Source organism: Erythrolamprus reginae, chromosome 1 (assembly GCF_031021105.1).
Source record: "Erythrolamprus reginae isolate rEryReg1 chromosome 1, rEryReg1.hap1, whole genome shotgun sequence".
NCBI classification, from domain to species: domain Eukaryota; kingdom Metazoa; phylum Chordata; class Lepidosauria; order Squamata; family Dipsadidae; genus Erythrolamprus; species Erythrolamprus reginae.
The window spans coordinates 149421745-149439933 of NC_091950.1; the positions used below are offsets into that span (position 1 = coordinate 149421745).

General features: G+C 44.2%; 1 protein-coding gene across 1 annotated transcript in view; it reads right to left on the reverse strand.

Annotated features, from left to right (window-relative positions):
• Positions 1–17722, reverse strand: part of VIL1 (villin 1) — a 66803-nt gene extending 49081 nt beyond the window's left edge. Inside the window, exons 1-3 of the mRNA XM_070729388.1 lie at positions 17629–17722; positions 3715–3818; positions 3479–3616 (exon numbers count right to left, since the gene is read on the reverse strand). Of these exons, the coding sequence (XP_070585489.1) occupies positions 3479–3600 (122 nt within the window). The 5' untranslated portion in view covers positions 3601–3616; positions 3715–3818; positions 17629–17722. The remainder of the gene's footprint in view (positions 1–3478; positions 3617–3714; positions 3819–17628) is intronic.
• Between the last annotated feature and the right edge of the window lie 467 nt (positions 17723–18189).

Sequence of the window (18189 nt, forward strand, 5' to 3'; positions counted from 1 at the left end):
TGTATGTATTGAAGTACTATAGCTTTAAGAGGTAGTGTTGCAAATTGCCATGAGAGGGAGCCAGAAAACATGATTCTGTTCTCTCTGTTCTTTCTGCTGATTCACTGAGACTGATGTAGTAAGCTCTGTGTTAGTTAAATGTATTTGAAAGCTGTAATGTATGTTTGATATGTAAGACAAAGACAGGCTTGTAATATTATTCTATTGAGAGATATTTACTGAATAGAATGTGTATGACCAGACTGTTTAATTGCTATTTCTAAAGTGAATACTAATTGAACTTTAATGTACAGTGGTACCTCTACCTTAGAATGCCTCTACTTACAAACTTTTCTAGATAAGAACCGGGTGCTCAAGACTTTTTTGCCTTTTCTCAAGAACCATTTTCTACTTAAAAACCCAAGCCTCTGAAACTGTAATTGGAAAAGGCAGGGGGAAGCCTCCGTGGGGCCTCTGTAGGAATCTCCTGGGAGGAAACAGGGCCTTCATCCTCCCTCTGGTTTCCCCAATTGCACGCATTATTTGCTTTTACATTGATTCCTATGGGAAAAATGGCTTCTTCTTACAAACTTTTCTACTTAAGAACCTGGTCACGGAACGAATTAAGTTCATAAGTAGAGGTACCACTGTATCTGTTTTTGTATGAATGAATAATTACTCCTATCTGCTGGAATCCCACATTTCCTCTGTGTGTGTCCTTGATAATTCAAGAGTCATTCTGCACACGCCTTAACATGTATGACTGTTGCGGCATCCCTATGATCACACGATCAACAACTGGCATGCATTGATGACAATTTCCGTGTTTCTGAGTCCTGAGATTCCCTTTTGCAACCTTCAAATGGAGCTAGATCCACTTAAAAACCACATTATTGTTTTACAAACGCAGTGATTCACCATAGTATGAAAGGTCATAAAATGGGGCAAAAAACCCTGACTTAATAATTGTCTTACTTAGGTACAGAAACGTTGTGCTCAATTGTAATCATAAGTCAAAGATTACCTGTATACTTAAGCCAGACTGATAAGAGAGATTTAAAAAGCGTCAGCTGTTGTTGGAGAACTGACTTTCCAACATCTGTCAAACCATTAACCCTCTGTGGGTTGCTATAGGGCACATTTAAGCAAATGCAGCTATTATCTCATTAGCCTCCCTAATTCTCCAATAAATAAATAAACACTTTATGGTCATTGTATGTATATACTGTACACAATATGCCCGTACAGTGAAATTCATATGATGCCTAAAGACCATTGGCAACACACATAACAATCCAAAAAAACATGCCCCACCCACCCACAAATCTCTTCCCTGAAATGACAGCCATCAGAGGAACCTCCTTATAATCCCACAGAGAGGTTCATTTACTTGGTTCGTTATGGATCTGAGACACTTCATTCTGCAATTTTTTTAAAAAAATATTTTTCTGCCAATTCCTTTTCATCCAAAGCATGGCCCAACACATCTATGGTCTATGGCAGGGCTCTCCAACATTGGCAACTTTAAGACTTTGTGGACTTTAACTCCCAGAATTCCTCAGCCAGCAAAGCTTGGGAGTTGAAGTCCACAAGTCTTCAAGTTGTTGGGGTTGGAGAGCCCTGGTCTATGTGGGAACCTTCTTCCTTCCTTCCTGAATGTGACTCTATTTATTGATTGATTGATTTTGTCCATTACACAATGAGGGTTTTAGTGGGTATACACATAGTAAAATACATAATGAAGGTTATAGGGGATATACTCATAGAAAAATATATCTAAGAAAGAAGAGAAGAGAAGATATAGGAATAAAATATATCAATGAAAGAATAGAAGAAAAATAGGAAAAGAAGAATGGACTCTTCCCTTCAAAGATCCACACTGATTCTCCAGCTAGACCTTGTGGCTGTCCTTTGTGCTAACACAAATTTAAGAGGGGTCCTTGGTGCTTTCCAAGCTCTCTCGTCTTCTTGTAGAGGTTACATTACCCAAATTAGATAACGTCATCAGTGCACTGATGCTGAAACAAGCGAGCTCAGAGGGTACCAAAGACCCCTTACATCAACCTTGAGCTACAAACATTCTCCTTTATTGCTACAAAACTAAGAGTCACGCAGGAGGACTCGGATATTTATTTATTTATTCATTCATTCATTCATTCATTTATTTATTGGATTTGAATGCCGCCCCTCTCCGTAGACTCGGGGCGGCTAACAACAGTAATAACAAACATCATGTAAATCCAATACTAAAAACAACTAAAAAACCCTTATTATAAAACTAAACATCCATACAAACAAACATACCATGCATAAATTGTACAGGCCTAGGGGGAAAGAATATCTCAATTCCCCCATGCCTGACGGCAGAGGTGGGTTTTAAGGAGCTTATGAAAGACAAGGAGGGTGGGGGCAATTCTAATCTCTGGGGGGAGCTGATTCCAGAGGGCCGGGGCCGCCACAGAGAAGGCTTTTCCCCTGGGCCCCGCCAAGCGACATTGTTTTGTTGATGGGACCCGGAGAAGGCCCACTCTGTGGGACCTAACCGGTCGCTGGGATTCGTGCGGCAGAAGGCGGTCTCGTAGATACCCTGGTCTGGTGCCATGAAGGGCTTTATAGGATATCATCAATTTAGAAAGGTTTCTCATCAGGGACGGATTGCTATTACTGCCACTTCAGTTGTCTTGCGTACGTGCGCATCCCCGGAGTGATTTTGCTTCTGCGCATTCACAGGAAGCAAAAATGCGCTGAAATATTACGAGGGGATGCATGGATGAGATTTTGATGGTTTTTTGCTTCCAGGCATGCGTGGAAGCAAAAAATCCCCCAAACCCCATGTGCACACGCATCCACTCACGAGATTTTGCATCTGTGCCTGCACACAAAGCAAAAAATATGAAAAATTGAAGAAAAAAGATGGCAGCTCCCATAGGATTGCCACCAAAGCGGTCTTGCACAAATTACGCAACCTGGCGGCTGCTACCGGTGCACAGTTGCCTCCCGCACCAGTAAGAACCCACTAACGCTTCTCATCCTGGGTGGGGGAACCGAGGACGGCACTGAAGCTCAAGAGATGACAGCAGCTCAAGAGAAATCTCCTGTTTGGTTTGTAAAGCTTGTGGTTTTTTTTCCCACTATCACACTGCAATCACACAGCTTTCAGTCCTTATCTTAGAGCACGGCAACCCTGGTGTTATATAAACCAAGTTGGAGCAAGGACAAGTTGGTGTTATATAAACCAAGTTGAAGCAAGCACAATGCAACAAACCCCTATCTCAGTCCCACTCCCCACAGTTCCCGATCAGGCCAAGGGAGGCCGGTGCCAGGAGCTGTTTCTCTAGATAATAATAATAATAATAATAATAATAATAATAATAATAATAATAATAATAATATAGTAGATTTGTATGCCGCCCCTCTCCGAAGACTCGGGGCAGCTCACAACAATATAAACAGTGTACAAATCCAAATAATCACACAATCCCCAGAACAAGCTTCTTACCTTGGCTGTGGTGTCTGCTTAGCGGGCACGCAGCACCTTGGAGAAAGACTGTGCCTGAACAGAGGAAGTGCCAGGGCGACCTTTGCTCCTTCCTTCCCTCTGCCGCTACCAGCCTTTGCCATATATGGGCAGGAATGCCTGGGAAGGAAAGGAGGAGAGCCAAAGTCCCTGCAGATCCACCTGAGTTGTGTCCTTGGCCTGGGTAAGATCTAGCTTGCAATCGAAGGGCTACTCACCTGTCTTCCAGAGGAAGCTTGCCTCCCTGGTGACCGCCAGAGAAACAAATGCAGCCTGCTTGCCACTTGATTTTGATAACAGCCCACCGCCACGTTTTTCAATCCTGGTCAGAAAAGATGGACAGATGCAGTGGTGAAATCCATTTTTTTTACTACCGCTTCTGTGGGCCTGGCTTGGTGGACATGGCAGGGGAAGGGTACTGCAAAATCTCCATTCCCACCCCACTCTGGGGCAAGCCGGAAGTGGTTTTTGCTGGTTCTCTGAACTACTCAAAATTCCTGCTACCAGTTCTGCAAACTACTCAAAATTCCTGCTACCGGTTCTCCAGAACCTGTTAGAACCTGCTGGATTTCACCCTTGGGTGGATTGGGTTTCTTAAGTGTTCTTGAGTAGATGAAAGGTTGCCTTCAGACTGACTGGTCATCATTTCACTGCATTTAATTTACTCTTCCTCCTTGGTCCTTGCTTTCCAAATTGCTAATTTGGAAATAACAAACCAGGTGGTCAGTTGCCCCACAGACAAATCATTTGCTCCATAGTAGCGATATACTCCCCAAAGAAATGATGCTTCTGTTTTTTAAATGCATTATAATTCTGTTTGTCTTGTTTAGTTTATATTACTCTTATTTATTATTTATTAATTGGCAACCTGCTTTTCTTCTAAGAGCTCAAGACAATTTACCGCTATATGGGGCTATCCCTGCAACTGATAACTGCAAGATTGTTGAGAGTGAGTAATTGGCCCAAAAGTCACATAGTGAGTTTCCATGTGAACCCGAACCTTCCCAGGTTTAGTCCAATATTTTCACCATTATGGTTGTTTTGTGATTAGACAGGCTGGCAACCATTTTGTGAAAGAACATTCATGAGAATTAGACTCACTTAGACTGTCTTTTTCTGCCGTCAGACTTCTATGTTTCTATTGAATTTATATACTGCCCCTCTCCGAGGACTTGGGGTGCCTTACAACAGTGGTCCCCAACGTTTTTTCCACCAGGGACCAGTTTCAGCAAGGCAATTTTTCTATGGCCCGGTGGGGGCGGAAAGGGGTGTGGTTGGGGGCGGGATTAAGCATGGGGGTGCTGGTCCTTCCCGCCCCTCTTCCCCGCCATCGCCCTGTGGCCGGCAGAACCTGCCTCCCAAACCCTCTTGCCCGGCGGCAGGTGAAGCGCTGGAGGGAGGGGGTCAGGCCGGCCCTCCCCCCCCCAGCCAAAAACGCAAAGGCGTGCCACGGCAGAAGCCAAAAGAGGCTTGAGCCTCCCGATCCTTCCCGCCCCTCTGTCCCGTCCATCGCCCTGTGGCCAGCAGAACCTGCCTCCCGAGGCCTCTTTCCCAGCGGGAGATGAAGCACTGGAGGGAGGGGCGGCGGCAGGAGGACTGGCAGCTGCTGACTCCACGGACCGGTGCAACATGCCCCGCGGCCCGGTACTGGTCCGCGGCCCGGTGGTTGGGGACCCCTGCCTTACAACATATAAAAGACAATGAAAACATCTTAAATCCAATTCAACTTTAAAACTAACTAATATAAAACCCAAGATTATTACAAATCAATCACTCTCATTCACACAGCAAACATACATAGAAACATAGAAGATTGATGGCAGAAAAAGACCTCATGGTCCATCTAGTCTGCCCATACACCATTTCCTGTATTTTATCTTAGGATGGATATATGTTTATCCCAGGCATGTTTAAATTCAGTTACTGTGGATTTACCAACCGCGTCTCCTGGAAGTTTGTTCCAAGCATCTAATACTCTTTCAAATAATAAAATAATATTTTCTCACGTTGCTTCTGATCTTTCCCCCAACTAACCTCAGATTGTGCCTCCTTGTTCTTTTGTTCACTTTCCTATTAAAAACCCTTCCCTCCTGAACCTTATTTAACCCTTTAACATATTTAAATGTTTCGATTATGTCCCCCCTTTCCCTTCTGTCCTCCATACTATACAGATTGAGTTCATTAAGTCTTTCCTGATAGGTTTTATGCTTAAGACCTTTCACCATTTTTGTAGCCCGTCCTTGGACCCGTTCAATTTGATCAATATCTTTTTGTAGGTGAGGTCTCCAGAACTGAACACAGTATTCCAAATGTGGTCTCACTATCAATCTATACAGCGGGATCACAATCTCCCTCTTCCTGCTTGTTATACCTCTAGCTATGCAGGCAAGCAATCTACTTGCTTTCCCTACTGTCTGACCGCACTGTCCACCCATTTTGAGACTGGCAGAAATCACTACCCCTAAATCCTTCTCTTCTGAAGTTTTTGCTAACACAGAAGTGCCAATACATTTCATTCATTGGCCAGGGGCCAGTAATTAATAGCCCCAAGCCTGACAGCATAAATAAGTCTTCATACTCTTGCATAAGACGAAGAGGGTGGGGCCAGTGTCAATCTCTGGGGGGACCTGATTCCAGAGGGCTGGAGCCCCCACAGCAAAGTCTCTTCCCCTAGGTCCCACCAAACGACATTGTCTAGTTCAGTTTTTCCCAACCTTGGCCACTTGAAGATATCTGGACTTCAACTCCCAGAATTCCCCAGCCCGCATTCGCGGGCTGGGGAATTCTGGGAGTTGAAGTCCAAATATCTTCAAGTGGCCAAGGTTGGAAAACACTGGTCTAGTTGATGGGACCTGGAGAAGGCCGACTCAGTGGGACATAACAGGTCTCTGGGACTCATGCGGCAAGAGGCGGTCCTGTAAGTAATCTGGTCTGATGCCATGGAGGGATTTATAGGTCATAACCAACACTTTAAATTGTGTCCGGAAACCAACCAGCAACCAATGCAGCCTGCAGAGTGCTGGAGAGACATGTGCCTACCTAGGGAGGCCCATAACCCCTCGTGCGGCTGAATTTTGCACGATTTGTAGTTTCTGAATGCTCTGATTGATTCTGTGGAAAAATTACTCCAGAGTAAAGATGGCGGTGGCTCAATGGCTAAGACACTGCGTTTGTCGATAGAAAGGTTGGCAGTTACTTGTCCCAGCTTCTACCAACCTAGCAGTTCAAAAGCACATTTAAAAATGCAAGTAGAAAAATAAGGGCCACTCTGGTGGGAAAGTAACAGCATTCTGTGCACCTTTGGGTTTTAGTCATGCTGGTCACATGACCACGGAGACATCTTTGGACAATGCTGACTCTTCAGGCTTTGAAACGGAGATGAGCAACCAACCCTTAGAGTCAGGAATGACTAGCATATATGTGCAAGGGGAACCTTTACCTTAAAAATGGTTACACAAGATAAGCAGGCCCAAAGTTCCCAGTTGAAACACAGGTCCAGATTTTCTGAGAATTAATTGCGTGCAAGAGTCCACAATAAATCAAATCAAGTATTTTTATTACAATCATAGATCAGAAAAGAGGTTGAACCATTGTCCTCTGGGAAAAGTTCAGTCTTTTTGTCTGAAGGTAGTAGTAGAACGTCATAGGGAGGAGACAAAATAGAAAAGAAAAGAATAGAATAGAATAGAATTTTATTGGCCAAGTGTGATTGGACACACAAGGAATTTGTCTTGGTGTATATGCTCTCAGCGTACATAAAATAAAATATACATTTGTCAAGAATCATGTGGTACGACACTTAATGATTGTCATAGGGGTCAAATAAGCAATGAAGAAGCAATATTAATAAAAACCTTAGGAAACTTGACACTGTGTAGACCAGTGGCACATGGACTGACCTCGCTGGCGGTTTGCTTCCTACCATGCAGCGCGACTGTGTGAGCGCGCATGCACAGTGCTGAAAACCCATCTTCTGCGCATGTGCAGCAGCAAAAAACAGTTTCTGCACATGCCCAGAAGCAAAAAACAAGATGGCACTACCTCTGGTGCCACCGCAAGAGCCAGTTTGGGGGCGTGTCCATCTGGCCATTTCTGCTGGTTTGCCGAGCAGGTGGAAATTCCCATTACCAGTTAGAAACATAGAAACATAGAAGACTGACGGCAGAAGAAGACCTCATGATCGATCTAGTCTGCCCTTATACTATTTTCTGTATTTTATCTTAGGAGGGATATATGTTTATCCCAGGCATATTTAAATTCAGTTACTGTGGATTTATCAAACACATCTGCTGGAAGTTTGTTCCAAGGATCTACTACTCTTTCAGTAAAATAATATTTTCTCATGTTGCTTTTGATCTTTCCTCCAACTAACTTCAGATTGTGTCCCCTTGTTCTTGTGTTCACTTTCCTATTAAAAACACTTCCCTCCTGAACCTTATTTAACCCTTTAACATATTTAAATGTTTCGATCATGTCCCCCCTTTCCCTTCTGTCCTCCAGACTATACAGATTGAGTTCATTAAGTCTTTCCTGATACGTTTTATGCTTAAGACCTTCCACCATTCTTGTAGCCCGTCTTTGGACCCGTTCAATCTTGTCAATATCTTTTTGTAGGTGAGGTCTCCAGAACTGAACATTTCTATAGAAAACGGCAGGAACCCACCTCTGCGGTGGCAAATACTTTCTCTGTGGCCTCAAATTTCAATATCATAGTGCTGATTAGTAAATCCAGTATGCTTAGTAATGTAAATGCCAATGATCCCTGCCTTGTCTTTAGAAAATTTTATTTTCTGCTGTGGGCACCCACTCGGTGGAATGTCATTTCCCACCACCACCCCAGGTGAGACTGGCCCCATCCTAGTGGTCATTTCAGACGTCTCTCAAAACCTGAAGTGTCAATGGGCTTACGAGTCTGAAGGAAATGGGAATTTAATGAGGTGGCTTTTAACATCTGATGCTCTCACTTAGCCTTTTAATAACAATAAAGTTTTAATTGTGGATTTTTTAAAAAGATAATTTCCTTTTTATTTAATTGTATGCCACCCAAAGTCAGATTTTTGAGAGATGGGCAGCCACATAAATAGGATAAAGAAGTAAATAAAATTTATCAAGCTTATGAATTTGATTTTCCACAATGTACTGATAATCATAACGATCGCGGGTGAGACAGGAATTCTCCTTTGCCACTTTTTATACAGCCTGTTTACACAGTATACTCTTTCAGGGTATAGTATCTATATTTACTGTACGATGGCATTCATGAGAGAGAGTACATATTTTTTCTTTTATCTCAAAAGGTTATAATATATTCACATTTCGGTTCTTGAATCTATTGGCAGTTCTGTGTTAGCAGAAACTTCAGAAGAGAAGGATTTAGAGGTAGTGATTTCTGACAGTCTCAAAATGGGTGAGCAGTGTGGTCGGGCAGTAGGAAAAGCAAGTAGGATGCTTGGCTGCATAGCTAGAGGTATAACAAGCAGGAAGAGGGAGATTGTGATCCCCTTATATAGAGCGCTGGTGAGACCACATTTGGAATACTGTGTTCAGTTCTGGAGAGCTCACCTACAAAAAGATATTGACAAAATTGAACAGGTCCAAAGACGGGCTACAATAATGGTGGAAGGTCTTAAGCATAAAACGTATCAGGAAAGACTTAATGAACTCAATCTGTATAGTCTGGAGGACAGAAGGAAAAGGGGGGACATGATCGAAACATTTAAATATGTTAAAGGGTTAAATAAGGTTCAGGAGGGAAGTGTTTTTAATAGGGAAGTGAACACAAGAACAAGAGGACACAATCTGAAGTTAGTTGGGGGAAAGATCAAAGGCAACGTGAGAAAATATTATTTCACTGAAAGAGTAGTAGATCCTTGGAACAAACTTCCAGCAGACGTGGTTGGTAAATCCACAGTAACTGAATTTAAACATGCGTGGGATAAACATGTATCCATTGTAAGATAAAATGCAGGAAATAGTATAAGAGCAGACTAGATGGACCATGAGGTCTTTTTCTGCCGTCAGTCTATGTTTCTATGTTTCTATTGTTACCGTTCTTCCTGGATTGTATTATTCTAGAGGAGATGAAGAAAAATGATCTTTGGAAAATCAATACATATAAGGAAGGAGCTATTCTCTGTCCAAAGTATTCTCTGTCCAAGGGGAGGGAGGGAGGGACAGAGACTTTGCAGAAGAGAAATCTGTGTGGAAGAACTATCAAATAAGCTGAAGTGATTCTACTAACCTTGTGGATTAGTTCTACCACATAATTTAGTAATCTATTGTCCTCAGGTACTCTATGGTTCAATTCATATACAGAATTGTTACATAAAAGCCAGAGAATGAATGAATGACCTTAGCCATTAGATTACATTGTAGTGTGGGGTGCTCAGGAAGGAGTAGCACCTCTAGTGTAGGGGCATGCCGTGTTCTTTTACAACAGCTCATTTTAGGGCAGCTTTTAGGGCAGCTTGTCCAACTTTGGTCCCCACTTATCACTCAGCTCTTACCTGGGGCTCCTAGTAGCTGTAGCATGCACAGCAGCCACACCCCGGGCAACAGCTTTGATAGGCTGGCCAAACAAGCTGAGAGTAGCTAATAGGTCATTGACCTTCGGCAAGATAGGAATTTATCTATCCCAAGCATGTGCAGACGTATTTCAGTGAAATGAGTGGATGAAACCTACTAGAATAGGTCAAAGGTCATGAAGGCGGTCTCTGCAAGCAATGTGGTGTGCTAAGAGCATGGCAAGACATGAAAGACACCCTGGTCAACCACTAGGAGAAGGGAAACTCTGACTGCAGCCTTCCATTGCCTTGTGTCATTGGAAAAGGTTTCAGGAGTAAACCTTGAGGCAAAATCCAGAGCCAGAGTCCCGGAAGCAGTTTGTGACTGTGTACAGCCATGTTCTGATTATTTATTTATTGATTGATTGATCGATTTATTTGCACGCCGTTCCTCTCCATGGACTTGGGGGGGGGCTCACAATGTATCAATAATAAAACAGTGTACAATAATACAATTGGATCCATTTAATACATCGACTAAACAATGTCGTTTGGCGAGACCCAGGAGAAGAGCCTTCTTTGTGGTGGCCCCGATCCTCTGGAACCAGCTCCCCCCGGACATTAGAACTGCCCCCACCTTCCTTGCCTTTCATAAAGTTCTAAAGCGCATCTCTGCCGTCAGGCATGGGGAAACTGAGACATCTCCCCTGGGCCTATACAGTTTATACATGGTATGCTTGTGTGTATGTTTGCTTTTAATAATGGGGTTTTTAGTGTTTTTTAAATTATTAGATTTGTTCTTACATTGTCTTTGTTATTGTTGTGAGCTGCCCCTAGTCTACGGGGAGGGGTGGCATACAAATCGAATAAATAATAATAAAAAAATATAAATAGTGTTGTGATTCAGCCTGAGGCTGCTCAGGGACCAGCTGTGTCTCTGCTGGCTCCATGCCCGGAGGAGGATGACAGCGCAGAGGAAGGGGCTGAACAGTCGGATGGGGGAGAGGAAAATCAGGAATGGGATGAAGGAGAACAGCATGAGAGCCCTGGGGGGGGGCTCTCCCCAGCCAGTAGCTTGGAGTCATTAGGTGATGACGCACAAGCTGTCATTGACATGAGACAGCGACGTTCAGAGCAACGAAAGGAGCAGTTAAAGAGATATTTTCACCATTGAAGTAGAAACAGCTGGGTTTGGGTGTAGTACTCATCAGCAGGGTTTAAAAGGCAGGCAAGCCCTTTAAGTCATGTGGACTGTTATCAGCTTGGCGTGGCGTTATCCTGTCTTGTTTCTTGGCGTCTCTGTTCCTGGCTTGTGGCCCAGCAGCTTTGGAAGATCCGTGGGAGGTATAGGTCTGCTATCTACAGCCTTGGCTTGGCAGCAAGAATTCTGTATTGCTGCATGGACTTTTGGCCTTCGTGAATATATCTGAAGATATAGCATTTTCCTGTTTGTAAGGACATTTTCTGTTACCTGTGTTTTCCTTGCATTTTATAAAACTGCCTTTGCCTTTTACCAGTGTGTCTGGATTCTCTTTTTGGGTTGGTATTGGCTTCTGGAGTGACCCAGACAGAACAAATAGTTAATTTAAAACATACAAATTCATGCGACGTAGCTCGAACCAATTGTATTGTCTTTCACCATTCCATTGGATTATTTCAGAAACATGGATCTGCTGCTTGGGTAACAGTCTATCCTATATACTAACCTACCCAGGCTTCATGCTCTGGTGAGTCCATAGCATGATACCATGGTCTTTCAAGACTGAAGGATGCCAATGCAATGGGGACCAAAGTTGAATGCAGTACTCAAGATGTGGTCTAACTAAGGCTTTATAGAATGGTATTAGTGCCTCCCTAGTCCTAGATTGTATCTCTTTATTAATCACAAACTGCAATGCTCTCTACATGGGGCTACCTTTGAAATGTGTCCCAAACTCCAGATCTTGCAGAACGCGGCCGCAAGAGCCATCGTGGGGCTTCCCAGCCATTGTGGGGCTTCCCAGATTCACCCACGTATCTACAACACTCCATGGCCTGCATTGGCTGCCGATCAGTTTCCGGTCACAATTTAAAGTGTTGGTCATGACATTTAAAGCCCTACATGGCATTGGACCAGAGTACCTCCGGAACCACCTGCTACCGCATGAATCCCAGCGGCCGATAAGGTCCCATAGAGTTCGCCTTCTCCGGGTCCCGTCGACTAAACAATGTCATCTGGCGGGCCCCAGGGGAAGAGCCTTCTCTGTGGCAGCCCCGGCCCTCTGGAATCAACTCCCCCCGGAGATTAGAACTGCTCCCACCCTCCTTGTCTTCCGTAAACTATTTAAGACCCACCTATACCACCAGGTATGGGGGATTTGAGACATCTATCCCCCAGGCTCATTATAATTTATGTTTGGTATGTATGTGCTTTTTGGTTTTTAATTATGATAGGGTTTTTAGTTATTTTTAATATTAGATTTGTGCCATTATAATATTGTTTTTATCGTTGTTGTGAGCCACCCCGAGTCTTTGGAGAGGGGCGGCATACAAATCTAATAGATAGATAGATAGATAGATAGATAGATAGATAGATAGATAGATAGATAGATAGATAAAGGGCAAAGTAAGAGAAATTCTCTTTGAGTATTTCTTTAAATGGGGAAGCCAAAATGATAGTTTGGGATTTTCAAGGAACACCCTAGCTTCAGAGAGAGCAGTTATGGGCACCTCCCTCCATGTGAGGGGACATCGACCAGCCAGTGGAAATGGCCCAAGAACAGCACACTCAGGGGTGGGCAGCAGGCAGGACGGGGTGGAATGCAGTTCCACTGGCGGAAATGAAGATGTGTGTGCAGCTCCAGCTGATCAGCGGCTGTCATTGGATTACTGGTCTCAGCTCGGCTCTCCTTTTTCCCCCTGCTGCTGCTGCTGCATCTGCGCTCCTTGGTTTTTCCCTCTTTCCTCCTTTCTGGCCTTGGACGAGCTTCCCTCTCTCCTGCTCGGCTCCCCCCCAGCCTCCCGCAGCCACCTCCCGCCTGTGGTGCAAGCAGAAGGCATGGGTGGAAACAGCACTCGCAGAATTTATGCTTCTGGCAGCACCCGTTCGACTAGCTACCCAGCCTGAGGTGGGGGGGGCAATCCAGGAAGGAGAGTGCGGGAAACGCGAAGCAAATTGTCACCCCAGTGAGCGACACTGGTAAGGTTGTAAGTCGAGGACTTAACAGTTCACTTGAACGATGATGATCGTTCAAGCCACTCCCACCTGATCACATGGCCAGCAAGCCCAGTCACATGACCATTAAGCCACACCCAGAAAATAAACCACACAGTGTGGTAGTAAAAGTTTTGGCTGCCTATTACTGGGCACGCTGATAGATTTCAACCCAGGAATGGCATGACAGACAGATTCCTGGCCGAAATCCACCATTTTTTTGTTTCTGTGCATGCTTGTGCTCATGAGATTTCAGCCATTTTTGTTGTTTGTTGTTTCTGCGCATGTCCGGAAGCAAAAATATAGGCAAAAATAGCTGAAATCTCATGAGATTTGGCTTGTTGCGCAGGTGCAGAAGCCAAATCTCGCAGAGGGCGCATGTGTGCACATGTTGGGAGCATGCATGCCTGCGTCGGCCACCGAAGACCATCCAGTTAGTGCGGCAAGTGGCTGCCCAATACTGAGAGATGGGGATCTGCTCTCTGGTGGCTAACCCACAAGCTTATTCCCATATCAACCTCCTTTTATGGCACCAATAAAAACAAAGAGCAAATAGAGAAAACATTTACGATGTTGACTCTGTCGAAGCCTGTGGACTCCCTGCTTTCTTTTACAATGGCTTAGAAGTTAATTAAAGCACGAAAAGAGCCAGATAGTTAATGGCCTCTACGTCTCATTATATTTCTGGAATAACTTTTTTTCTCAGTTAACTTTGTGCTTGATGCTGTGTAGAAATGTCTATTAAAACTTCCAGACTCAGGTTGATAGATACTGCTGTGCAAAGGCATCTCTGGTGGGTTATCCTGGGGTACAACCAGAGGGCATTTAAGGAGAAGGCGTGCACATGGATACAGGTAAAAAGTTGCATCAGGTGGAAAATGGAAACAAAGGTAAATAAAGTAGATGAGGAAGAGCATTAAAATGGACAGATGACTGAGCTTTCCAAACAAATAAACTTGAAGGGTTGGAGACAAACTAAAGCTTACGGCCCCCAAAAGTAATATTCTGATACTTTCAAGGCAGATTTTATTTATGTATTCAATTTCTATATCTGCCCATCTCAATCCAATTGACTTATTATAGCATAAACTACCACAGATGTGGGTTCCTTCTGGTTCGGACTGGTTTACCCAAACTGGTAGCAAGCCACTGGGGGACGTCATGATGACGTCCCCAAATACATGATTTCTTGGGACAGAGAAATATTCTGTAGCATTTATCACTGAATTGGACGAATGTGTACGAACTGGAGAAATTGGAGGAAAATGAAATGTAAAGAGCATGGAAATTGTCTCTCAGTGCCAACCATTAAAGATAACAACTGGGTGTGACTGAGACACTCCTGCATGGATGTGCTGATTCCAGAATTAGATATTTCCACTCAGCCACTGGCCTCTGACCTTTTAACCTTGGTAACAAGTTCATAGCTGCACACAAAGATCCACACTCTTGGTCTGTACAGATGGGGAGCACAAAAATTTAGTTTTAGTAGCTTTCATGCGTGGGGGTGGAGGCAGGGGTGGGTAGCAGGCAGGATGGGATGGAACGCAATTCCACTGGTGGAAATGAAGATGCGTGCACAGCTCAAGCTGATTGGCGGCTGTCACTTCCTGGATTATTGGTCTCGGCTTGGCTCTCCTTTTTTCCTCCTGCTGCTGCTGCATCTGCACTCCTCGCTTTTTTCCTCTTTCCTCCTTCCTGGCCTCAGATGAGCTTCCCTCTCTCCTGCTCGGCTCCCCTCCACCCTCACGTGGCCACCTCCTGCCTGAGGGGCAAGCAGAAGGCGTAGGTGGAAGCGGCGCTGGCAGCATTTATGCTTCTGGGAGCACCTGTTCACCTAGCTACCCAGCCTGAGCTAGGGGTGGGCAATCCAGGAAGGAGAGCACGGGAAACACGAAGCAAATTGTCACCCCAGGGAGCGACACTGGTAAGGTTGTAAGTCGAGGACTTAACAGTTCACTTGAATGATGATGATCATTCAATCCACTCCCACATGGCCAGCAAACCACTCCTACCCAGTCACCTGACCATTAAGCCACACACACAAAATAAGTCACACCCACAGTGTGGCAGTAAAAATTTTGGCTGCCCATTACTGGGTGGAGGTGTTATTTCTTTACTACATTGCCTTTTTTTAAGACATCCTGCTCTGCCACAGCTGTGGAGGAAGAGCAGCAAACCTTCCACTCCAGTTGCTCCTTAAAAAATGGCCCTGGAGACAATGTGAAATAGGTGAGAAAGAGTGTCCAGGCACTGCAGCATTTTGCCTTTAGAAGGGAGGGGGAAATCCTGGAACTGGGTTGAGGTGACAATCAGGGGTGGATTGTCATTACCCCTGCTACTAGCACGCTGCGCGTACAGCTCAGTTCTCTTGCGTACATGTACTTGCATCACCAGCATGTTTCGGCTTCTGTGCATGCGCAGGAAACAAAAATGAGTTAAAATTTCACAAGGGGATGTGCATATGAGAGAGATTTCGGTGATTTTTTGCTTCTGCATATGCACGGAAGCAAAAAATCACCATAATCTCACATGGCCGCTCGTGAGATTTTGCTTCTGCGCAAGTGCACGAAGCAAAAATTCACTTGGATACACATGCATGCATGGAAGAGAACCAAAGTTGTGTGCATAGTGCATCATGCACTACCAATGCGCCAACTTCTACTGTACTGGTAGCAACATACTGCTGCATCGAATGCAATATCAGTCACCTTGCAACTCAAAAACCTCCAAAGTTGTCCTTATAACCCATCCTTTGAAACGCTGGCTGGCAGAAATGAACAGATTCCAAAGCGATGTAGTCTTTCTATATGGAAAGGACCTTCAAATGTACTCCGTTCTTCTTAAAGGGCCAGTTTCAAGGCTCTCCAAAATTAATAAACGGATAAATATAACATGGCAATTTGGCAAGGACAGCTGTTCACTTTAATAGGTCCCCAGGTAACAATGAAGTAAGGATGTGACATGGTGTTCCTTTCAAGCAACACCTTCAAGGTTACAGAAAAATGCTGTTTCTGTTGGCCCTCTGCATTACTGGTCTTAACTGGTCCGCACAGCTGTTTAGCCATGAAAATCAACCACGGAAGGCTTTTCTTTCTACTAAGATGTCTATTCGTTTCTGCAAAGTTTCTAGTTTTTATTCCCTATTGAAACGTTGATTTCTTTATTTATTATTTGTATTTATATGCCACTCATTTCAAAAAGGACTCAGAGTGGCTAACGATAGTCATAAATACAGCAACAATAAAAATACAGCAATAAAATCAACAGTGCAACAAAATCTATAATATCCTAAAAACCATGCATAATTACAATGGTTATATTAATTATATAGATCAGTGATGGTGAACCTTTTTTCCCTCGGATGCCGAAAGAGCATGTGCGCAGACTATTGTGCATGAGCGAGTGCCCACACCCATAATTCAATGCCCAGGGAGGGTGAAAACAGCTTCCCCCACCCCCAAGAGGCCCTCTGGAGGCTGGAAATGGCATGTTTCCCAACTTCTGGTGGGCCCAGTAGGCTGTGTTTCGCCCTCCCCAGGCTCAAAAGGCTTCCTTGGAGCTTGGGGAGGGTAAAATCGCCCTTCCCCATCCCCCCGGAGGCTCTCTGGAAGCCAAAAACGCCCTCCCAGAGCCTCTGTGCAAGCCAAAGATCAACTGACTGGCACACACTTACACACTGGAGCTGAACTAGGGCAACAGCTCAAGTGCCAGCAGATATGGCTCCGCGTGCCACCTGTGACACCCGTGCCATAGGTTCACCATCAGTGATATAGATTATATATTAATTATGTATTTGTTTTGGAGTTTTGAAAATAGGTGACTGTACAATGGTAGCTCTTTCAGACTAACAACTTTTACTACCAGGCATACTTTTTTGTGAGATATACTGTACTGTAACTTACTTCCAACTCCTGATTAAGAGTTAGAGGAATAACCTCAACTTTAGCAATTCAATCTGCACTAAAAGTTTCTTTCAAGTTGCTCTCACAACTTCATTGAGAAATCTATTGCTTTCTTCACAACAGTGCCCTAGCTAGCTTAACATGGTCATTCTCCTACAATGTACTCTCTCCTTGAATTGGCATTTTTTTCCTGCTAATAATGCTTGATTTGTTTCCCCTATTATCCTATTTCTGAAACATATTCAACACTTGCCCGTAGCCATCTCTGCAAAGCCTCTTACCCTAAATTTCCCCCCATTTACACTGAAATTTAGTTTTGCAATGAATCAATTAATCTGCTTGAAATGTGGAAGGAAAACACCTGGCCTATTCTTGTGCCTTGAACATGACAACTAACCCAGAGTTTAACATCCCACACCTGCCTCTCAAGCTGTAGTTAAGGGTACAGAGGAGGCCCATAACCTGGGAAAGCCAGTCCCCCCCCCCCCCCATTTGCATGAGATAAAGGCAAAAAGTAGCCTTGCAACTTACCTGCTGTTGTGGATGTCTGTTTTAAATTGCCCCCCAATATTAATTCTTTTCTGGAGTTTGTTGCTGGTTTTGGTTGCTATGCTCGCCTCTCAGTGAGAGAGAGAGAGCAACACAACTCTGAAAAAGGGAGGGGGAAAGCCAGTAGCCAAGCTTTGGATTATGCCTGCTCCAGTAGGCAACACGCTTTTGCTCAAACACACACACACACACACACACTCATTTTAGATTCTAATGAGCTGAATTCCACCAAGTACTTTTTGAAAGATGGTGAAGCCACAGATAGGGAAGACAGTAGCCCATTAATGGATTGTATGGGGGTGTGTGTGTGTGTGTGTGTGTGTGTCTGTATGTGTGTTTGTTTGCTTGCTTGCAAGACAATAACAGATGAAAAGAGAGACAGATCAGAGGCTGAGTAGCAAACAAGGCAACAGAGTTAGGGGCTGCCTCTGAGTCAAATGAATGGATGAGGTCAAACGCACAATAGAAGACACAGAGAGAGATGCATTTGGCTTCAGTACTAGATTCAAATGGGTTCTGTACTGTGGCTGGATTTTGGATCAC